General features: G+C 40.7%; 2 protein-coding genes across 5 annotated transcripts in view; one reads left to right on the top strand and one right to left on the bottom strand.

The window, feature by feature from the left end:
• Window positions 1-24,356, bottom strand: part of SUSD6 (sushi domain containing 6) — a 56,369-nt gene that overhangs the window by 18,303 nt on the left and 13,710 nt on the right. Inside the window, exons 1-2 of one of the 4 annotated variants that reach the window (XM_081186404.1) lie at window positions 17,650-17,857; window positions 10,812-11,007 (exon numbers count right to left, since the gene is read on the bottom strand). In XM_081186404.1, coding sequence (XP_081042530.1) covers window positions 10,812-10,932 — 121 coding nt within the window. In that variant the 5' untranslated portion in view covers window positions 10,933-11,007; window positions 17,650-17,857. Of the gene's footprint in view, window positions 1-10,811; window positions 11,008-11,509; window positions 11,632-17,649; window positions 17,858-24,356 lie in introns of those variants that run through there. The other 3 variants (XM_081186403.1, XM_081186402.1, XM_081186401.1) reach the window with 3 other exon arrangements.
• CCDC177 (coiled-coil domain containing 177) overlaps window positions 12,586-24,356 on the top strand; it is a 41,767-nt gene continuing 29,996 nt past the window's right edge. Inside the window, exon 1 of the mRNA XM_081186214.1 lies at window positions 12,586-12,590. The gene's annotated coding sequence lies outside the window, so the exon portion shown is untranslated. The remainder of the gene's footprint in view (window positions 12,591-24,356) is intronic.

A 24,356-nucleotide genomic window follows, 5' to 3' on the forward strand; every position in this document is an offset into this window, starting at 1 on the left:
TTCTTAACCCGAGGTACCACTGTATATTACCAATTTATGCAACACTAACATCAGAATATCTTCCTCAAAATCTGTGATTTCCCCCTGAAACCTGTCCCGAAAGTGAGCTAAGCCACTGAACAAAAAGACAAAGCATATTGTGTTCCATTTCTCAAGATGACACAAGAAATGAACTTTAAGAAACCAGATCGATGCTGAGACACTGTAGAAATGGAAGGTTTATACAACCTTTGTGTAACTTCTGACATTTATGAGTCATGGTTATACTGAAGTTTTAGTCATGACAGAGCTTTGAATGGATTCCTTATGATGCAAAGCACTGCTGAACTCTCAGATCTATCAAATTAAATCATAGTTTCCCCAATCAATAGAAATCTGACTTAGAGCATTCTTATTTAAGATTCAGTGAACTTCTTCACACTTTATTTTATGCTGCTCTTTGCAGGCATAAGAACTGAATGCTTTTCTAACTTAAATCATGCCTCAGATTCTCAGGATTCCACAGGAGCAATTTTAGATCATATTTATTCATTAAGGGATCCCATAGACTGTTGGCACAATAGAAACACAGAGGTTTTCAAGGTTCATGTCCCAAGACGAGTCCTATGAACTCCAGAGCTTAGCCTATTCCATTACATGATGAAACATGCCAAAACTGCTGCATCTTGCAATATAACAGCATGCACAACCTGGTAGATCACCTCACACACACGGAACTGTAAATTGTTTAAAACTACCATTTGAGGACAAAAGCCAAGATCTGAAGCCATGGTTTGATTGCTCCTGGTTTGCTCTGACTAGCCATAAACATCCATAGAAATCCATCTTCTCCAATGGAAAAAATTCTTGAGCATTAGGTTTTCAGAGTTCATTTGACTATGTTTGAATCTCTTTGGTTTATTAAACAGGTGCAGTTCATATTTCATCCTCCCTCTACATCCACAAGAGCTATAGAAAATTGCTTTAAAATAAAAAGTACATTTGACTATGTGTGGTTCTCTCTGCTAGTTATTTTAGGCTTCTAAAAATCAACGCCACATGAAAGTTTAGTCAAACCTACATGAATCATGGAGATCACAGGAAATAGAAGCTCTACCATTCTTTGTCCATGCATGTGTACAACATTAGCAAAGGCCTTACAAATTGCACACCTCTCAGAACCTACTTTTCTGATCCCCCATGTGTCAGAGCACAGGATATACACAATTAAACCAACCCATTTGAAAAAAACCAGAGCACAACAGAGTGACTCAGATTCACTGGTATGACTCTGGGGAAGTTTCTTTATAAGTGTTGGAAATAATGCTATGGTCTGCTGTGTACTGTAGCTCAGATATTTTGGAAAGGTGGTTTAAGTCAGTCCAAACTAAACATAGCCAGAGACTGGGGTTCCTTCTCTTCCTCATAAAACCTGTAAGCACAGGAAATTCCCATTTCTCCATATGAATCCAGACTACTAAAATAGAGAATTTATTATTTATAATTGCCAGTGGCGTAGCGTGGGGGGTGCAGGGGGTGCCGGCCGCACCGGGCGCAACATCTGGGGGTTAGGGTTAGGGGGCGCAAATCCACGGGTTAGGGGGCGCAAATCCACAGGTTAGGGGGCGCAAATTACTTGCCTTGCCCCGGGTGCTGACAACCCACACTACGCCACTGATAATTGCTCTTTTGAAATGAGGTAGCAGTGGCTTCCTTAAATACACAGAAGGGACTTCTTGGTGGTATCCCAACACTATGCAATGCTAGAATGGCCCGAGCCCCTTTTTACAGATTAGGAATCTTTGAAAGGAGTAATTAAAAAATTAATGATGGAGTATTTTACTGTATTAAACTACATTTAACATTTGGCTTATTTTGTGTTTATTATTTGGGAACATTTTATTACTGGATCATTTTATAATTTTTATAAGCGAGTTTATTATAGCATCCTTAGAATCCATCAATTTGAGCAAGTGTTTAGATAACATGGAATATGCAAATAAATCTTAACATCAATGTACATCTGGAATTTGTCTGAAAGCAAGATAAATGCAAGCCAATCTAAGGGAGAAGAGTTTGTTACTCTTAATGAAAGCCCAATTCTTAAGAACAGGTATATTTTAATAGTTGTGACCTTCTTCTTCTGTGATCACTCGTAGCCAAGTGTCTTCCATGAACACGGTCTTAACAGTGTGTGACTGTGGAGGCCAATTCTGGATCCACATGTCCTTCCACAGTGGTGACATAGGTTTCTGGGCATGAGATGATCATGGTGTATTGCACTACAACCTTACTGTACACTTGTGAAACATGGACCACTTATAAACGCCATCTCCAGCTCCTCGAAAGTTGTGACCTTATGCTCTACCTGAATCTACTTTAAAATAGTTATTGGAAACTCTTTTTCTATTTAATGGTGCTCTTGACAGTATCAAGTATTGTCACGAAAGCAAAAGACTTTGCTGTGAAATTTTTAGAATTTTTTTTTAATATATAGAAAACATCCATTATTTCAGTGTATTATAAATATAATCCAAATAGTAGAAAATAAAGGCAAAGGAAGAGCACACTTAATATTCTTTAGAACACTGTGATTATGATTAGTTTTTCTGAGTCTCTCCAATGATCCTCTATAGCAGATCATTCCTGCAGTTACATGAACTACTTTTAAAATCCCTCGGACCCGTTAGAAAGGATAGAAGTAGTGCCATTTGTAGACCCTTGAAATGTTAAGGTTTGTGACAACCTTCACTTTTAAAGCCTCTCCAAGTCTCACTTTTATTATCAGCTATGCATGTCAATCAGGAGTACAATAGCTACAAAGCAGCTTTTCAATTAGGAGGCAAACCATCTACCTCTTAGAACCTGGGGGTTATGGTAATTCCCCTTTTGAAATGCTAATATTATTACAAGCACAGCACCAGAAGACAAGTGGCAGAGCCTGGGTGACAAGCCGTTCTGGCTGTGCCCTTTTACAGATGGTTTAATCAGGGTCTATTGTAAGCTACCTAACCTCCCACTCTCAACAGCTATTCCCTTCCTCTGTGGAATATTTGACAGCTGTGGTCCAGATAAATAAAGTTTTGGTAACAAGTAATGGGGAACAGTGAAATGAGGAATAAGCGTGCCAACCGTCTGCAGTGTGTAGCTTCATTCTCAGCCATGCCTTGCCTAAGGCTTGCCTAAGGCTACCTTACATTCAGTGGAGGCAACATTTGAAATGAGAATTTCGCTCAAACCACTACATCACGAATTGTTCTTCAAAAGTCTACTCTCAAATCAAGATGGTGCTTAAGATGCAGTTGCATGTGCAACATCATGAAAGTACTCATTGCCATTTTCATTCCTTCAAAATGTAGGACAGAAGAATATGATTATTATTTTTTACATATCCCAAAGCCATGAATTCTTACATTAGAGAAATTTCAGAGAAGACATGCTTCAGGGTGTAACCTTTTCCCTGACCAAACATAAACAGGAACCACATTTTCAAATGGACAGAATTATTTACATACAAGGCAAGTTAGAATTTTAGCTGACCACCCAAAAATCTGCAATAGGCAGAACTGTCACCAACCAACCCAGGACTACCGGAAGATAATATTTACACTGACATGAAGCAAGAACTCTTCATATGTTGCTGTTTTCCCACCTCCAATTTGTAGGGATTTCAATGAGTCTCTAAGCAGACCACACACAGAGCTTCAAGCTGAGCCTTCAGTCAAGTGGAAACTAGGCTAACATTTAAACAGGTGAAAAAACACATTAACTGGCAGCGTACACTGCTGATCAAGCTACTGTATCCAGTGAATGAATATTCCAGTGTTCAAAAGTTGTTTCCATTCCACTGCTTGTTCCCTGGCTGGATTTAGAGATGATTGTTTTTAAGACATCTTGCCAAAAGCAGAAGCAGTAAGCTGAAGATTCATATAAAGAAACCATTTTATCACAAGTCAACATTATAGGAATACTTGCTCACCTTGCACAAACTGTCACAGCAAGGGGGGGGGAGGTAAAGAGGGAATAAAAAAAATTCAAGTAAAGTGTTAAGTAGAAACTGCTAGCAGTACATGGTAACCAACCTGTTGGGATTATTTCAACAGTGCATTTGTGTGAAAGTGTGTGAAGAATTACCATCTTGTTCAGCTTCATCATACTAGGCCCACTGGTGAGTACAGTAATATTTCAAGAAGGAAATACAGATCTGCAGGCACACAATGGACCCATACCAGTGTGTGTGGCCATTAATTCCCCAATATACAAAGAATTTCCAGGAATTCATTTACCTCTGATACATTACAGCATTCCAAGGGAGGCATGGTTATGAACCATGGAGAGACTTGCCCTGTGAAGTGTTTACCAGCCAGGTGGCCAACTGGCAGGAATGTATGGATGTGGGAATTTCAAGTTTGAATTCCCACTCGCCTGCAAAGATCACCCTTGCCTGGAGCATGCCAATTGCTCAGCCTAGCCCACGCACATCATTCCTCAGGGCTGTTGTAAAGCTAATACTGTTCTCAGCTCCTGGAAGGAATGACAATACACCATTCTATGCCATGCCATCCCACACTAATGAGGCCAACATTGCTCTTGAGCTGCTCCAAGTTTTGTCTCTTCTTTGCTGTGCCCACGCCTAAAATCCATTCACTTTTGCCTGGAGGTAAGCCATTTATTATTATTATTATTATTATTATTATTATTATTAGTAGTAGTAGTAGTAGTAGTAGTAGTAATATTAGTATCAGTATTAGTAATAGAATTAGTATTAGTATTTTGCCAAAAAGGACTACACAGTGATCAACAAGACAGGATGCCCACCTAAACTCCACAAGATTACTATGCAATTCCACGAGAACATGCTCAGCACCTCCCAGTGTGATGGCTCATGCTCAGACACCTTCCCTATTAAAAGCAGTGTGAAACGGGGCTGTGTGCTCACCCCAACTCTCTTTGGCATATTCTTCTCCCTCATGCTTTCCTATACCTTCAGCTCAACTGAAAATTGTGTGTACTTGTCTATAAACAAGACATGAAGACTGAGAACATCAACCCTGCTGTGTGGGAATCCCTTGCAGAAAACCATAGTGCCTGGAGACAGGTTGTGTATCTACAGCAGAGACTAGAGGAGTAATGACCACTGGGATGAGTGAAGAGAAGAAATGCCATGGTGCATCTGCAGCAGCACAACCAGATGCCTTCATCTGCCCCAGCTGCAAAAAACATGCCTCTCCCATATCGGTCTCTATAGCCATGGCAGGCAGGCCCTGTAACTCTCCCAACGGTTTGACTTCATCCCTAAAGGTGCACTCCTCCATTGTCTCCTGAGACAGATGGATGGCAACAACCAACAAGCTTTCCTCCTGCAATCAGTAAGCTAGTTTCCCTTTGTCTAAATGTTCCTCAGAACTCCTGTCTACTGACTAAAGCATATGTCTGCAGCCCTGTACAAGTGTGTACATTCTCATTGTCAATGCATAGGCACCTTTCATAACTCTGGCCGATATTATATTTTTTATGGCTAAAGTTTATGAGATAGGGTTGGGAGTTTTGGGGGTATTTCAAGCTTTGCTGGTTCTGAACATCTTTATAAAATGCATGTTTTGTGTGGGTAATTCAAGACACTACAAAAGTCATCCGATTTTATAAAGAATCAACTGTCTAAAATGTGCAGAAAAACCAAATTAGCCAAATTTCCTTTATAAGTATTCATTATGTACATTACACAGACATATCTGGGAAAGTGCTGTTTCTTCCAACGATCCATATGCAAGAATGAATTTTATTTGCTCAAGTCAATAAAAGAAAGTCACAACTTGACAAAATATTGACTTCAAACACAAAGCATCATAAATGTCCAATGCAGTCTCCCAAAAGACAGCTGAGACACTGTGCTTTTTCTTTCCCAAAATGTAAGAGATGAATTTACCAAGCAGAACATTCAGCCATCTGCAATTCCAAACCAAGGAAGCATCCACAAATCCTCAGCTGGATGAACTAACAGACAGAAATGCAAATGCAAGGTCATATTCACATATTGGGATCAAATAAGCTGCTCAGTAGGGATGGACAGATCAGTCCATTTCCAGTCTGTATCAATTTTATATGTGCTCGTAAAATAGTTCATTTTTATGCAAACCACTTGGAGTTTATTTTTTTGATTATTTTTGATTGAGCAGTATAAAAATCTGGCAAATTAAATAATTCTGCCTCATCCTGTTTCTGGCATTAATCTGTGAAAAATATCTGAATGAAAATTCATTTTTAAGTATTTATTTTATCAAAATATGTGCATTTCTAAATGCATTTCTTTTTAAAACATGTGTTTAAATTTTATTTTGGTACTTTTTCTGAGCAGAGGACTATATCCTAAGTTTTGGAGCAACACAAAATCTGAAGGATTGCATTCCAATTCTGTTTCATCTGTGGGACATGGGATCTTTTGAACCATTTAAGTGTTCAGAAATCCTTTTGCATGTAAATGTGCATCCATTTTTTAACACAGAAACAGAAGCAAATCCAGTGGCTTGCATTTTGAGTAACTCAAACATTGCCCATGTTTTAAAAATACTGGGTACTATACATTGTAGCATGAATGCATGGATAAGCCTTCAAGGAAAAGTTTTTTCCCCCAGCCAGAACTCACGGGAACTGAGTTCCGGCATCTCTTTGTTGTGCTGCAGAGGCGAGAGGTGGCAGAGTGATTGCTGTGGCAGAGGTGGGTGGTAAAAGTTGAAGTTTGGGTGCTCCCTCTCAAAAAAGGTCAACAAGTTCCGACACCTTTTTTTCTAGAAAGAAGTCCTACATAAACCTAAATGTGGTGTCATGAAATAGCCTACTAGAGCAATGGAAAAGAAAGTGGTCATACACAATGGAAAATGCTTCCAACAAGAAACTTGGGAAGTAAGAGTGGAGAAGAAATACCTCAAGTTCTTACCAAAGCTTTCACCCACCACAGCCCTTTTCTCTGAACAACCCTGTATTAATTAAACAGCAGACACTGGAACATGTCAACGCTTGCTGTTACGAGAACAGATCAGCATTCTGAATGAATATAGTATTACAAGCACAAAGTCAGTGATTTGCTTGCTACAGTTCAGCAGGAATAAGGTTTGATAGCATCAGCAGTTTAAACTAGTGTGCTCTCTGCTGAATGGATGTCAGCTCATCGCACCATGATGAGCACTCAAAGCTGCTAGAGCACAACGACCACCCTCATCTAGTGCTACATCAGGGGCACCTCCATGCCTGCACCAAAGATGTGTAACAGGGCTGCTCCCGACAGCAGTTGATAGTGAAATCCTTACAACCGAGCTGGAAACTGCACCAGAACTCATGCATGCAAAGATCTTCTGGGTCAGAGTGAGGGCCTAAAATTATTAGTAAGCTGCCATATGCCAGGTCAGGCTGCTTGCGCATATAGCAAAGTATTGTCTAGTTTGCCTGGCAGCAGCTATCCTAGACCCTGGCAGAGGGCTTTCACACAAACTACTAGTAAAGGTAAAGGGACCCCTGACCATTAGGCCCAGTCGTGACCGACTCTGGGGTTGCAGTGCTCATCTTCTTTTATTGGCTGAGGGAGCCGGCGTACAGCTTCCGGGTCATGTGGCCAGCACACAAACTACTACCCGATCCTTTTAAACTGGAGATTACTAAATACTGAACCCAGGACCTTTTGCATACAGAAAATCTTACCTACAACCGAGTCTTGTCAAACGTTGTGATTTATAAAGTAGTTTGGTGTGGTGACTATCCCTAAAATGTGCAACGTTAGAAGTTTTCACATGAAGTGCTTAGTTACACTTCCAAGGTCTGTTTACACCTTTGTCTGGCTCTCCTGAACAAGGACCTCTACCTTTCTCTTACCCATTTAAAGGACACATAGTCACTTAAATGTTCTACTAAGAAAGTAAGAACTATTAGTCATCTTCCAAATCATATTCAAACAAATCAGTTTCCCTTATCACGAGTTCTGAAATTCTAGTAAGTGGTAGAGTTCGCCAGAAGCAGATTAAATTAAAATTTCTCATGCCACCTTTATTTTTTGCTGGATACTGCTGCCAAGAAATGGGCCATGGGGATCTTTTGGCAATATCTGAAATCCTAAGCTTTGAACCTAGCTGCACATCATTTAGGACCGTTGTATACAATTACAGTTAATATTGTTATTCAAGATATATATTCCATATGCTTCAGATTCTGTTCCATTATACTTACTTCATTTCTTATAAAAATCTGTCCGTATCACTGTACACCTTCACTTGGCTATCTCAAAATGAATTTGGTGCTATAGGCAACTAACCAGTACATAGATTTCAATTTCCTCACATATTATATAATTTCCCCCTCTCTTCAGGAGCTACATCTGCTTTACCATGGGATGGTAAAATTAGAGGAATTTCTCCTTTTACAATATTCATGCCTGCTTTATGAGACTTTAGCATTCACAGAGGAGCATACTCAGTGTGGGGTAGGAATAATTTAAATTGATGTGTGTCAGCTTCATCTGGGGGACATCTGCTGTCAAACTTTTAGCATTTCCACATCACTTTGCATCAGTATCAAATTTTAGGAATGAAGGCAATTAAGGAACTTTACCTTTTCCACTACCAAGTGCACTCGTGTTATGACCTTTGCATTCTTTTGTATAAATGTCTAAATAGCAAGGAATCCCAGAAAGCAAGGAGAAGCTCAAAAATAGGTAGGTATGCCTACTGAAAGCAGAGCTGGGTACTTATCAATATATCAAATCCTTAGTGGACTTTAGGTTACAGTACACAAAAGACCTAACTCTGCTGCAGGTGAACTTTGTTGCATGTCTACTGTCTTCCACCTCCCCTTAAGCTATCAGTTAACTTGCAACTAACACAAAACAGCTATATCTGGAAACAGTCACATCCTTAAGGAGAAGGCTCTAGTGCAGGCGTAGGCAAACTCGGCCCTCCAGATGTTTTGGGACTACAACTCCCATCATCCCTAGCTAACAGGACCAGTGGTCAAGAAGGGCCAAGTTTGCCTATGCCTGCTCTAGTGTGTCAAGGAATACTCCTAAACTAAAACCTTTCTTCCCCACAAATACTTTTAAATGCTGTGGGGTCCAGCCACCTGCTTGTATGATACAACCTCTTTACCCATTTCAAACCCCAAAGAAAGGAAAGAATGTGATGTACTGTAAGAGACAAGCAGCCCATTTCTAACACAAGGCACAAACCTTTGAACCAAGGCAAACTACAGCTGCTTCAGGCAACTTTCTCAGACACACTTGGAAAACTACACTGAAGAGCTCTAAACAGCTTCTTAAATTCCACATCTATAGCCAGATGAGTTGCCATTACAAATATTGAAAATAAACAGATATTTCAGAAAATAATTGAGAGTTTCAGGAATGAGACATTACAATCAAGCATCCCATAGGCTTATGGCCAAAGAAGCTATGGAGAATTCAATAATAAGGATGCATGCATTTTAAAAACAGGCCTTCCCCATTCTCTAGTTATTATAATCTTATCATTATTCATATTTTATTTATTTATTTATTTAACCCCAGCCACTCTGGGGGGCTTCCAAAAAATATTAAAATACAATAGTCTATTAAACATTAAAAGCTTCCCCAAACAGGGCTGCCTTCAGATATCTTCTAAAAGTTAAAATTCAGCCATAATCTACCTGACCATCCACACCGGGGAGAGGGGGAGAGACTAATGTTGTCCATTAGCCACACCTGGACAGCAGCTAGTAAGTCTCTCTGTTCCAACCTCTCTTCTGCCCTCCAGAACCATACTTAATATTTTGCTAAGTTTTTATTACAAGTACTGTATATTGCATGGATGCACTTGCCCTATCAGGGTTCCCTTCTCAATGGGAGCTAGAATAAAGGGGTGTAAACTCAAAATAAAGACCAAGCCAGTGCCCTCAACAACAGTGACTACCTTTACTGAATGTTAGCAATTCATGTAAGAAATTGTCCCCCAGAGACATGGCGAGAAACAGAATATTTCCTGTCTAATATGTATTTCCTGTAATAAAATTTGCTTGCTTATTTTCCATATTCAGTGTCTCAGTGTGATTATACCAATGATAAAGTGTGCTCCTCCAAAGAGGGGTTTCAGTGCACAGTGCTATCCAAGGAAGGGAGAGGGCAAGTATTACCTCTTCACAATTATTATTTTTATTCCCCATCATTTTTCTCCAAGGACTCAAGGTGGTCTGCATGGTTCTCCCCTGTCCTCAATTAATCCCCACAACAACCCAGTGGGGTAGGTTAGGCTGAGAGGCAGTGACTGGCCTAAGGTCACCCAGTGAGCTTTGTTTATGCTGAGTGGGGTCCCCCAGCTCCTAGTACAACACTCTAACCACTGCACCACACAACTGCAGTCCATTGGTTCTATCTACACAAGTCAGTTCTAGGTTTTAACTCACGGTTAAACCAAAAAGTACATTGGAGAAAACCACAAGATGCCTTTAAGATATAGAGTAACCTGTCATTTAGACAACAGGACGTAACTAATGCAACTCTCACAAGATTACACCCTTGTATCTGCACTAACCAGTCAAAATAGTTCTCTGTGTATCAGTTCCATACTTCATGTGGTGAGATTAGAATCTCCACTTCATTCACAAGCATGCACTGGAGGCAATATAACCCCCTACCTAGCTCCTACCAAGATCCTTAAAGGATAAGGAAGCTGCCTTAAGCCATTTTTGTTCTCTGTTCTGTTTCTGAATTTTTAAGTGACAAGAGGCCATTTTTTAATGCATTTATTGTTACTTGCTTTGAGCCATCGCACAGAGAGCTAGAAACCTAACAAAAGTTAAGTAGGGAGAGCTTTACTTACATGAGTCCAGTCCTTCCACCGTGAGGGTACTGAAGAGAGCCAATGGAAAAAATATCCCATGACTGATCAAGGTAAGCAGTGATGTGGTGGTGCTCGTTGCTGATACCATTCCATGGCACATCTTTTAGACGCCAACTGCTTTTGATTATTTCCCCCCTCCAACGTTTAATGTTTTCTTGGCAGAGGTCAATTCTACCTACAAAAAAAGGGGAGGAGAGAGAGAGAGAAGGTCAGCTAAACTTCTAAAATGGAAAAACAATATTAGACATCTCCAAATAAATACACTCCTGACTAAATTGACTTCCATATGGGCACATGGATGTGTGTGTATGAAACAAAATTCAAGAAGCCTTTTGAAAAAAATCCAGGAAATATAAAGATGCCAGGAGTCTATAAAAAAGGGACACCTTTCTTGACTGTTGTTAAGGAAGACGATATATGTTACGAGGGTGACTTGTTTTTGTTTTAAAGATACAAGTCACCTGGCAAACTGCCTCATCTGAAGATATCACTCAAGAGACCTCAGGTAAACCAGTTTTACTAGACAGAGGCATCGGTCTTTAAAAGGAACCACTCACACAGAAATGACAGTCAGACTAGACAGCTACGATAAATAAACCAAAATCCTTCATTAGCCACCTGGAAGGAGACAGAAACCAAACCCCAAGGGAGAAAAATAGTCAGAATACATACACTACCTGAAAGGAACTGCCGTATAAGTGGAAGCCAGCGAGAAAAACAAGCTGCTGAGCAGAAATGTCAGACCTCTGAATTACAAAAGAGTGCAGCTATTTAAATTCAGGGAAGTGACATCATTCCTACCTGTGGACTATTAGATTCAAGCCAATGGTGTATGTCACCTTCTATATTCAGAACGGAAGCCAAACGAATAAACAAAAACCTGTCCTCTGGCAAGTAGCTTCAGGGGGTTAATAATGTATTCAAACACAGTTTACAGCTGTTGTAACTCTCAAACATTCAATCCCAAATCAGTACAAAATCTTCCTGGAACTGGATTTCAAAATACCGTATCTGCCCTGCAGGGGGTTGGACAAGATGACTCTCGGGGTCCCTTCCAACTCTACAATTCTGATTCTATGAAACCCTTCAATGAATATGCACTTGCATACAGGAACAACTAAACCTATGCTATTTATTTATCAGAGTGGGAGGAGGAACAACACACACCTTTGCTATTCAGTACCAGTGATCTCATGGCTTTCAAATCAACACTATTTGCCAATTAAACCAAGTTATCAGCTGGAGCTGAAGTATTTGATTCTCAACCCCACCCCAAGTTCACGGGGTGAAATATATAACTGAAAAGTTACTTGTGAGTCATATTGGCAGAATTTATATCCTGAAAGGGGGGGCAGTATAAATAACTGTAATAAAAAAATAGCACACCTCCACCTTTTGAAGTCCCCTCCCAAAAGGGCTCCTTTTCCCACTGACTTCTCATTTATTCATCTCAGCAGCTCACATAAGCCAAACTCCAAGATTCTAGTCAAGAAGAACCTCCCAGATCTTAGGCATTTGTGAGAATTCTGTACACAGATACAGTATTTACAATTTAGTCACTGTATGCAAACAATAATTCCAAAGACTATAGTATTCACTTCCATGTCAGAAAAGGCTTCACACTGCACTGAAACTCTTAAGTTAACTGAATTTGGAAGAATGACAAACATTTCCAGGCTCATATTTATTGTATTGTATCTGACTTTTACCTAGATCCCTTGGAAAAGCAAAGTTTGTGTTTGTATGCACACACACTCTTTCTGTCTTGGTGGAGGAGGGAAGCGACCAGAGAGGTTGGTGTCCATGGTACTTGATCAAAAACGCAAATGTGTCCCTGGGGCTAAAAAGGTTGGCAACCCTTATTTGTCCAGGAAGGCATTCAATAAATATTTTAATAAAATTAATACCAAACTTTGGATTGTGTGAACTACCGCTAAGTCAAATTAATTTAAAAAGAACTCATCCCAAACAGGATGAAAAACCCTCAGTAATCTCAAGGGGGAAAGTCTTTTTTAAAAATCTCCTTGTAAACCAATAGGTTTAAAGTCTAGTCTGCAAAAATTCTGTCTGCTCTTTTGTGGTTTATTTTATTTTATTATTTTATTGTGGTTTTAAGTTAAGTTCAAAGCTTTTTGAGAACACAGTTGTTTCAGAACTTATGCTTTTAATTGTTAACTCTTAAAATTATGTGGATAATTTAAGAAATGCCTTTGAAATACAGTGGTACCTCGGTTTAAGAACAGCCCTTTTTATGAACTATTCTGTTTACGAACTCCGCAAAACTGGAAGTAGTGTCCCGGTTTGCAAACTTTACATTGGACTAAGAATGGAAGGAAGACAGGAGTGCCTGGCGTGCTCTGGTCCATGGGGTCACTAAGAGTCGGACACGACTAAATGACTAAACAACAACAAGAATGGAAGCCGAACGGTGGAAGGGCATCGGCGGCGGAAGGCCTCATTAGGGAAAGCGTGCCTCGGTTTAAGAATGGTTTCAGTTTAAGAACGGACTTCCGGAACGGATTAAGTTCGTAAATCGTAAACCGAGATACCACTGTAGCTTTATCTCTCCTCTCATAGTTTTTTTTTTAAAAAAATCCTCAGCACAGAGCTCCTATAGAGGGCAGTACCTCAAAACCACTGGAAGAAGTTACAGGGGAAATGAGAAAATGAAAGAGAACCAATGTAAAAGGGTCTGCTTAAACATCTCAACTCAGCCAGCATTCATCAACCATTAAGTGGGGACAAGTGTGACTATTGGCTGCTGCAAGGATGAATAGCTTAAGGAATTTGAAAGCCTTTACACACCCAAAACACTATAACAATGGAACAGAAGCACATCTATTTCCTAGTCCTATGAAGCACTAGGCACATGACACTTTAATGCTATGTCTAGGTCTACACCTCCTGCGGACAATTCCCAACCCTTACCCTGATCCTCTAACGGTCACTAAGCAACAAAAGCCAAGCAGCTAGGGTGGGTTGTTTATGGGGAGATGTTTCCTAGTTCCAGGAGTTTCAGGTTCTACATATTTTAATATTTACCTCCTATCAAACCAACACACATAAGACAGGCACTATTCGAAGCTTTTATTGTTGTTCTCTCTTAATATGCAGCCAGGAAAAGTTACTTTGAAGCTGCTGCCTTTGTGAATTAATCCACGGACCACTCCAGTCATTCCATCACTGCCTTTTGAAGTAGCAAGAGATCAACACATTCCTTTGTTTGAAAATACTGAAGCTTTCTACTCTCATATTCATGTGAGCATGTCTCCTTAAGCAGCTATTGTTACTCAAATTTTCCTTCTTACTCAATAATGTATCTCAGTTTCTCGACAGTAAATAACCCTGGGTAGATGCACACTCATCAGAATTATACAGAGATAAATTGTTTACAAAGGCACCTTTACTTTGCTGGATAATGTTTGCCTAGGCTGTATTTTTAGGGGGGAGAGGGAAAGAAAAGGGTCTATTCAAATTAAATTTAAGGCTCACACGCTTCCTACCTACAGGCAATAAAATTCTGCTGAACAGAGTCAAAGCAGGTCTAGGTTTGAAAAAGCTGCCGGGAACAATCTCAAGTGTCAAACATTCAGCCACCAGCTGCATAAATCTCAGCAGCAGCTTGAAGGCAAATTCTACCTGGGCTGATTTCAAAAGCTAGGGTGGAAGCCTACCTTTGATCGACAAGTCACAAGATAGGCTGTATTTAATTGCCTGTATTTAATTGCCTTTGACCTAAAGGGCTGATACTCCTGTTTTTTCTCTTTCATTCTTCACCTCTCTCAACCCAAGGTGTCAGAAGCTTGTAAAGTGCTCAGCAACTGGATTCCACATAATTACTGCTCACTCTCACTACTGCAGAACTTCTTTGCTTGCACTAATTTTCCAACAGAATGCATTTTGAATTTGTCAACAATTTATCTACAAAAGCGGAATGCTTCCCAAATTCTAAGCACCTACCAGGAAGCACCCTTTTTTAGTAAGGCTTCAAATCAGTTTCAATAGACATGAAGCTCTGGCCAAACATGTGTGCACCAAGGGTTTTTTGTCACTCTAAAGCCAAGAGGGGCACAGGCCATAAAAGGGGAGGAAGAGGAGAGCAGCAGGAGACCAAGTTCAAAAGGTAAAAGCCCATCTTTAACAAGACCTCTAATCTACATTTGAAAGGAAAACTCAACAATTTTATGCTGGATTCCCCGCCCTTCATCTGCTTAAAAGGATCACATTATACAGATTTTATAAAGGAAACCCCTGCAAGACAACCTTCTGTGGGAAATGTAATTGCCATGTCAGTGGGTGGAAGATTTCTGAATGAACACATAGATACTTATAAACCACAGCAGAAAACTAGCTTGAAACAAACCTGAGTTTAGCTATTAACAGGAATGGGAAAGAACACACACAAACACAAACACAAACACACACACACACACACACACACAGAGAGAGAGAGAGAGAGAGAGAGAGAGAGAGAGAGAGAGAGAGAGAGAGAGAGAAGTACGCACCACTAACTCAAACACCCAAATGTTCTTCTCTATAAAATATCAGGAAACCTCCTGGCCCCAATAAAGCAGTCCAAGCAAAAGGATGCAAGCTAAGAAATACCCCATTTTCATACATACCAAGCATCAGGAAAACAATCAAATACAGTATATGACAGTGTGTTCAATTGATACCTTTTCTGGGGGAGCTATTATAATTGTAGCTTTTGTCCTTTATTTTGTCCCTGCTTGCCAGAAAGAATAAGCTTCCTTATCCTCCCTCTGTGCATTGTTCTGGGGGTTTTCCTGGCTATCCAGAGTGGATTTGGTGGTGGCATGGGGCAGGGGCACTAGTGGAAGCCCTTGCGTTGACTTCCACTAATTTGCTGAGCAAGGGGAATTGGGGCCAAAATATCATTTTTCTGGGTCTAAGAGAAAAATCCTGAGTTTACGAATTGCTTTTCTTGGGAAGGAAAGGGGACCCTGGAACAAGGAAGAGGAATAAAGAAGTGACAATCTGAGAACCAGTGTACCAACAAGTATAAATTTTAAAGAGTAATTTTTGTCTGCCATGGATAATCAGTTTTAATCACTGAAATAAACTAATCAGAGGAGCATGGCACTGAATTCCTCCCCATTGATTTCCCTCTCATCAAGTGATCTGATGTGAAACTGAAGTCCGGACTATGAGCATGTACGCCCCTTGATTCAAACCAACTACATGGTCTTGAGATACCAATAGATGCAAACTGTGCATCTGACTGTATCATTCTGTTAATTTATGTGCACAATCTGTAGCTGGGGTTCTTAATGATGCAGATGCGGGGACCATGGCATCCTCAGACACCCTCCATAGCACCTGCCAATGGTACCTGCCAAGAGTACCCACCTTTCGCTTATGAATTTTTAGAATGATGTTCTTTGATTTTGGGGGGATGTTTTGCTGGTGGGAGATTGCCTGCTTTGGAATTGATGGTATCTGCTTTTTTGATTTGGTGTGTGCACGTGGTTTGCCTATTGTTCTTTGGAGGTCTCAGCATCACCAGTTTTTCTTATTATCTTGTGCACCCTGCAACAGTTTTACTTTTCCAAATGAACCATCCAGGCCAAAAAGGGTAGGGGACCCCTGATCTATAGCATAGTATTCTACGCTTATTGAATGAAGATACTTTGTTGATTCTCTGAACTTCCTGTATGACTACTCCTTATATTCATTTATCTGTACCCACAGAATTGTGCCCAATACTATAATTACTAGGCTTTTTACATAATTACTTCTTATTGGTCAAATGCAGCAGTTACACTGTATATTAAAGCGGTGTGAGCCAAGAAGCCCAAGAAGCAGAAACTCTGTGCATATAAATAAAATAATGAAGTTGGTAGTCGCATCAAAACAAAGGAAGTCCACAACAAAGCTAACCATTTAAATATAATATAATGCTGCAAATTATAGATGTTTCAGTAAACTGGCATCCAAGAGCAAATAAACATTAATACTCTGTTTTAACTACCTGTGGGTGGGGCAAGTTTTGGAGAAGGATACAAGTTCTCCAAAATGTTGTAAGTCTCAGTTTCCAGCATCTGCTCAGTCTTTGGGGCTCAGCACCACATTGCCATTTTACCCTATTTGCTGTTGTGTTTATTTCTAGGAAGCTTTGAGCACACTTTTTTGGGGGGGAAATGTTAATTTTCTACATGTGAGAATCTATGCAGGGGGGTAATTGCAGCCTGCCTCTATTAAAGTATAGGGGCAGATGACAACATTGAAGGATACTGTTTTGCCCTGCGAAAATGACAGAAACTAAAACCAAATATTTGATATGGCACGTCCAAATGCAACACATGGTATGTGAATTTGCAAGCATCTAAAAATGTCTAGAGTTCCCTTTGTTCACAACGGTTTAAATATTGTATGAATTTCAGTTAGTACATAATCAGCTTAAGAACATAACAGCTATTCAAGAAACCCATTTCTGAGAACAATGGCTCTCTTAGCCTCTATGATTTATTCCCTCTGTGTTAGTTGTGGGAGAAGTTGCTCCATATATATGGATATCTTCAAATACTTCTTCAGAACAGCCTGTTGTATGCCAAGCTTTTTTCTTCTACACTTAGAACAGGAACCCAACAGCACCTCTTCAGTACATACAAGTCAGTCAGTGGGACTGGCAGAAAAACCCCACACAATTTATTCTTAACATAGATTCTTTTCTCTCTCTCTCTCTCTCTCTCTCTCTCTCTCTCTCTCTCTCTCTCACACACACACACACACACACACACACACACACACAGAAACAAAAGCAGTGAAAAGCTGTATAGAGGGTAGGCTCACTCACCACAAATGCAAGCCACTGAGCAAATTCAGCTTTATATTAAATTGGCTCTGAACAGCAGCAGGCACAACACAAAGGAGAGGATATTCAGTAAAGATGATGACCGAGAAGCCAGGATCCAGTTACTGAACTCTTTGAAAAGACAGGCTTTATTTCTACATGGTGAGCAGCTCCTTTGTCCATGAATTTTTGTATTATAAAATCCACACCAATAACTTGACACACAGCAACAATTGCTGCCTGCGTTACTGCTGACGGCCCTCTGCAGACAGGACATGTGGGAACAAAAGAAGAGATCAGGCAGCAACTGAGGAAAAGGACACAGGGAGAGAAACATCTGTTGGTTTCACTAGAAATGCCATATGGCCTGTATCAGATACAGAATACTGAGAGCCTGCCTTAACTCATTTAGAGCAAACACAAACCCCATCTTTTATTTAGAAATTTAAAAAATCAGTTCTTTCCTCAACTCACGCTGACCATATGACGTCATAGTGTCTGAAAGTATGCGAAGTAGCTGTCAGAAATGAGAAATGCTGCTCAGAACCAAGACTGTGGTATCTAAAAATACTTTTCTCTATAAAGGCAGACTCATTCTGTTGGCTCCACCTTTGGCAAACAAGTATGGGATTGACTGGCCAGACCCAGCCAGGAAGCAACTCTTTCCACAGTTGCAAATTCTTTAAGAGGTCAAGAGAACAGTTCAGAGCAGAAAGTGTTACCAAACTTGGGCAGAATTTGAAACATCCAAGATTTTCCCCATTTGCTAAAATGAAGAAATAAAGCCACCATTTTCATGTGACAATGTATATTCCAAACTAGTCCACTCTTTAGGGAGTAACATCAAGAAATTTGAGTTCTTGTCCTTTGCGAAGAAGGAAGGTCTTCCAAAGGGAGAAGCATATCTGCTCAGGGTTCAAAATTAGCATGGCACCAGGAGCATTTTGCACCTAAAGATTCTCCATTTGCAAGCCCCTCAAAAGGTCTGGGTGCCATTTTTTGCGCCTGGCTGACACTCAAGAATTGCTGAAATGTATGTGCTTTGACGCGGGTGGCGCTGTGGTCTAAACCACAGAGCCTAGGGCTTGCTGATCAGAAGGTTGGCAGTTCGAATCCCTGCAACAGGGTGAGCTCCCGTTACTCAGCCCCCGGCTCCTGCCAACCTAGCAGTTCGAAAGCACGTCAAAGTGCAAGTAGATAAATAGGTACTGCTCCGACAGCAAGGTAAACGGTGTTTCCGTGCGCTGCTCTGGTTCGCCAGAAGCGGCTTAGTCATGCTGGCCACATGACCCAGAAGCTGTATGCCGGCTCCCTCGGCCAGTAAAGTGAGATGAGAGCACAACCCCAGAGTCATCCACAACTAGACCTACGTTCAGGGGTCCCTTTACCTTTACCTTTTTATGTCTTTGAAGCCTCAAAGTATATGTTAAGGACAGACAGTATGTTAAGGAGTTTAACAATAAAGAGTAGAGTGTTTCGAAAATTGAAGTATGGTACCAATATTTTTATTGTAAACACCAAATTAAAAATGTATTAACAATTTTTTTAAAAACACACATTAACAATGAGTCACTTATGTGAACTGCAAATTAGACTAAATGGCGACTAGACATTATGTTTTGGCGCCCACAACCCAGATCCCAGGAGCCATTTGGTTCCTAGCTTTTCTATCCCAGTTTATAACACTGTATCTGCTGTCCCACCACCCAATAATGTCCATCTTTGTGTATGCAATGAGCTCTTCTCTCCCACCCACCACTTTGCCTTTCCTCTACTATGCCAGAAACTGTGAGCTTTACTGCAGTTATGGCAAGTGCATTTAGCCTCTTTACAAGCTTCTTAACTTGTTGGATTGATTGATGGCACACAGGGCCAATCAGTTTGCAGTTCATTACCAACATTCCTTGGGGGCCCTTAAAGTATGCTAAGGGCCCATAAATTTTTGAGATTGGCTTCACAGGCTCTGTTGTTACTACTAACTATAATACCCTTCTCTATCCTTTTTTTAAACCACTCATACAAACCTTCAGTACAGACTGGAAGCTTATCATCTGCTTCACCAGCACAATTAGATGCCATGCAGTTATTCAGAATAAGCTAGAGAGATGACTCAAGAAAAACAAAGCTATTTTTCCTCTTTCAAATCAGACTGTGGCTCCTATAGAAATTCAGAAATCTAGCAGCTGTGCAGTAGAGTTCAATGATTTGAGTTTGCAGTGTTTTGCATCCAAATTTGGAACACTAGACCACCCCTGAAGCCTGCACTTTAAACAGCTGCATTTTAAAAAATGGACCCATTACTAAATACAGCTTGCTTGGGAAAAGCAACCTCTTTCTTACTAATGTAGACCTGAGGCAAACACATTAAAAATGTAGTTAATCCCTTTTTGCCATTTTACAATGGGCTGGACCCAGGCTAAAATAGCTGAACTTATGTTAGATGGGAATCAATCAATGTCAGCAGCAGCAAGTGAGCTATGACCCAAGACAGAGGTTCTCAAACTTTTTGCAGTGGTGGAACCCTTTACTTTAAACAAAACTTCAGTGGAACCCATACATAAAATATTTTTAAATGCTTTTTTTAAAGGGTTGATTATTGAGACAGCAAGCAAGGGAGAGCCAGTCAGAATGTCAACCTTTAAAAGCAGCAACTTTGAAACTTTGCATGCAACCATGTGCCCCCTTGAGCTTTGTACCCCCTGGATTATTAAATCTAGCAGGATGGGGGCTGAATGTACCCAGATTTAAATATCTAGGATTACTTATTGATAGGAAGTCATCATGGAAACCCCATCTGGAAGCAATTGAGCTAATACTGGCCATTCCACTGGACAGATATAGGTTCTTCCATTCAAAGGGCAGACAGTTAATCAATCCAGCTATTAAGATACTTGTCTCTAAAATCATTGGACAAATGCTCTGTGGGGCTAAGATATGGGGAACTCATGTCAAATCTGGAATAGAGGTCCTACAAAACAAATTTATGAGGCAGATTTTGGGGTTTTCGTGTGGGACACTGGCAGCCACCTCAGAGCCGAGTTGGGCCTTCCCTCGCTAGCAGCCAGAATTGATCTAGCCTATCTGAGATACTGGTGCAGGCTAAATGCCTTTGAAGATCATACTCTTACTAAGCTCTGCTGGTTAGAGCAACTAAGGACAGGGGCTGGGCACAATAGTGCCAAGATAAGCTTAGGGCTTATAATCTCCAAATGGAGAATTACTTAGCCCACATGACCTTAGAAATTGGATTTTTGATCAGGATGCCAACCAAGACAGAGCATCCATCTTTGCTGCATGCTACTCTACTTGCTACCCCCCAAATTAAGACCAATCACTCAAGGCCCCATTACCTTGAGACTCTGACCTTACCACAACTATGCAGGGTCTTTGTAGAACTAAGATTTCAACACATGCCTTTGGCATATTTAGAGGGGAGATACCGGGGAATTCCCCATACGGATCACAAATGGATACAATCAGGTAGAAGACATCACACACTACCTGCTGACTTGTTCCCCTGTATACAACGCCCAGAGGAAAATTTATATCACCAATTCTTAATTGGCTTCCAGGTTGATCCATACAGGAAGTGACAGCTGAACACCTAGCAGATAAACATCTATATATTACATACCAGGTAGTCAAATTTGCGCTGGTAACCAAGAAGCTCTGTTCCGGCTATGTGAATGCACTCCCATCTTAAGTCTTAATGCTGTAAATTCCTTTTATGTTGTAAACTGCTACAGGTTATGTACATGATTTTAGATTAAAGTTTCATTTAATTCTCTGTCATCCATTGTAAAGGCCTTTGGTTATATACAATAAAAGTTGATTGATAGTGCCAGTATCAGATTCTTTGGGATTCTCCAAATCTTGATTCACCTGCTATTGGCATGCCTTTTAAACAATTTACTCTTCTGCAAATGGCCCATACAAAACTAAAGACACTGGGCAACCAGGTCTAAAACCAGAAAGTCCACCACTAGTCCACCACGTGCATCTGCACCAATAGTTTAAAGTGAACCAGTCTCTTCCAGACCTAGAAATGGCACTGTCTTTGATAGTATCAGTGTATGAACTATCCAATGAAGTTCCTTCAACATTATATTCTAAAATAAACAGTGGGTTGCGAACTAAGCAAGAGTGTAACTTCTTTCGGAATATACTATTAATTGAAGCAGAAATGAATACTAAGGGCCAGAGAGAAAGGGACTAATGCTATAAACCCAACAATCTCCATGAATCTTCAGATTGTTACTGACAGTAGTAGCCTTTATGTTCTAGAAGACAACAGAGGCATTCATTCCTTACAGTCACATCCACCAATGGCCAGACTTTTAAGAGAACAGTACACATAAACCAAGCACCCTCAGGAAAAAAATACTTGTGCTTTTGAGAAGGCCAACTTGAAACCACTCAGTTAACTGATGTCTAGGAAAAAGTAGCACAGCAACCTGAATATGGAATGCCTTGTTACTTGAGCCAGACAACAAAGCTGGCAAGGAAGTATTGTGCCCTGTACCCAAAGACATATAGATTTTCCACTTTGGAAGGAAGAAGGGAGAAAGGGGAATCTATCACAAAGATCATTGCTAGTCAAGGAAGCACTAAGTGGGTAAGGCCAAGGCAGTCTCAAGTGTCCACTGAGCTGTAATAAAATACCAGCAGATCATGATCACCACTCATCTGTTTCTTACAAGACATTTCTGCTTTCTGCAAACCCTGACATGATAAGGGCATGATAAGGGCACTGCTTTGAAGGAATTGTCCAAAAACATCATCATGGTGCAGCTGGACATCATGCCCTTAGGTTAAAAACATGATGTATTAGCTACAGGATGCTGAAGAGAATAGGGCTGTACAGGTAGCTGTGGAAGAGAAAACCTGGCAACTGACAGCTTGCAAATCAAAAGGGACAACAATCAACAAATTTCAGTTACACCGATTTGAGTTTTCAGTTCAGCAAAACAATACAAGATTATGTTAGAACACCTCTACATACACATGCAAGGCAGAGGGGGCTAACAAAGGTTACTCTATAGCAGCTGCACCCAGAGAGAGACGGCAACAGAAATCAGAGGTCTCCTGTAGCACAGCGCACATATGCCCCTGGGGTTATTATCTACCTTCTAATCAGCTCACCAGATCCACCTTTGCCTCCTATTTATTTATATTTTGAGGGCCCATGGAAAACCATGGAGGGCCATTGACTGAACCTTTCAGAACAGTTTCATGCCTTTCCCCTCTAGAAAGCAGGGAGATAGCCTAGCCTAAATCACACAACTACCAGGATTCTGCATATTTCTTTGAGGGAAAAAGCAAATCCATTATACTTACTATGAAAGGTATTTCTGGATCCCGTAAAAACTGTTGCCAGATTGGGATTTAGGATAGGCACCACCAAGCGGTCAGTAGGTAACATTGCAAGCTTGCAAAAAATAAAGAATTCAAACAGGAAGTTGCTGTTTTAGCTCCTCCCCTCCCCTTCCTTCTTCAGTTTTTAAATAACAAGCCAGAAAGCAAGGAGATTTAGTACCAGTATAGCATGGAAGACAGCTTTAAAATTCACTGAGACTCTGGTAGGAAAGGTAGAGAAGTATGATGGAGGAACTATTGGGGGAAGGGGGAGACAAGTGATGAGGTGCAATAAACAGCTGCTGACAGCCTGGGTGGGCTCTGGCGGCAGCTTTTATGGGATTCAGAAAAACCTTTCACAGAAACAAATGCGGCCAGATTGGGATGTATAAAAGCCTACAGACCCATGAAGGGAGGGACAAACAGTGAATGGAAGAAGATGCTGCAACACCCTCCTTCCAAAGGCAGCTGAAGCTGAAGCCAAAGTGTCAGTTTTGTAATGCTAAAGGAATATGGAAGATGTTGACCATGTGACCACTCTGCAGAACTCTTGTATGTAGATGGGCATTTAGGGAGAAGGCCGCAAGGGTGCTGCTGTCCTAGTCGAGTAGGTGGAGGCAGGTTAAGAGAAGCGCAAGCCAACAAAATGCATTGTTTCTGCCATCCAGCTCTTTTTCGACTCTTTTCCTCATCAGGAGAGGATGAAAAGAGCTGAAGAGTGAGCTGGTCTGTTGTATGGACCGTGTACGATGAATATATACCTTCACTTCTCAACGAACATCAAGGCAGTGCCCTGCCTTTTCTGACAGATGTACCAGAAAATGGCAGAGTGATGGAAGAATCAAGTCTTCTTGGCAGTGGAATGAATACCTTTGGAAGGAATTACTATCTCTCTCTGTGGAAAACACAACTCAACTGACAATGTATTTAGTTCTGAAATGCCTCTGGTGGAGGTAGTGGCTATGAGGCACAGGACTTTAAAGGATAGTAGGAGGGACCAACTTGAGTAGCTCAAAAGGAGGACATTATAGAGATGATAAGACAGTATGCAGATTCCAGGTGGGGAATTTATGTCGCACAGACAGGGAGAGAAGTGCTACTCCTTGAAGGAACGGGAGGAACGAGTGAGCTGCCATAGGACGATCTGGGTCTTTAGAGAGGATAGATGAAAAGTGTTGAGGTCCAACAACACAACAGGCACTGTAACTCTTCAACAGTTTGACTTTACCTCCAATGATGCCCTCTTCCATTGTCTCCTGAGACAGACAGATGCCAACTAAGGTTGTGGGCCTGGCTTGAATGCAGCATTTTAATTCTTTAAATATAAACAAAAGAGTCTATTTTTTTAAAAAAAA

This window comes from Podarcis bocagei (genome assembly GCF_964188305.1).
Source record: "Podarcis bocagei genome assembly, chromosome: 1".
Lineage (NCBI taxonomy): Eukaryota > Metazoa > Chordata > Lepidosauria > Squamata > Lacertidae > Podarcis > Podarcis bocagei.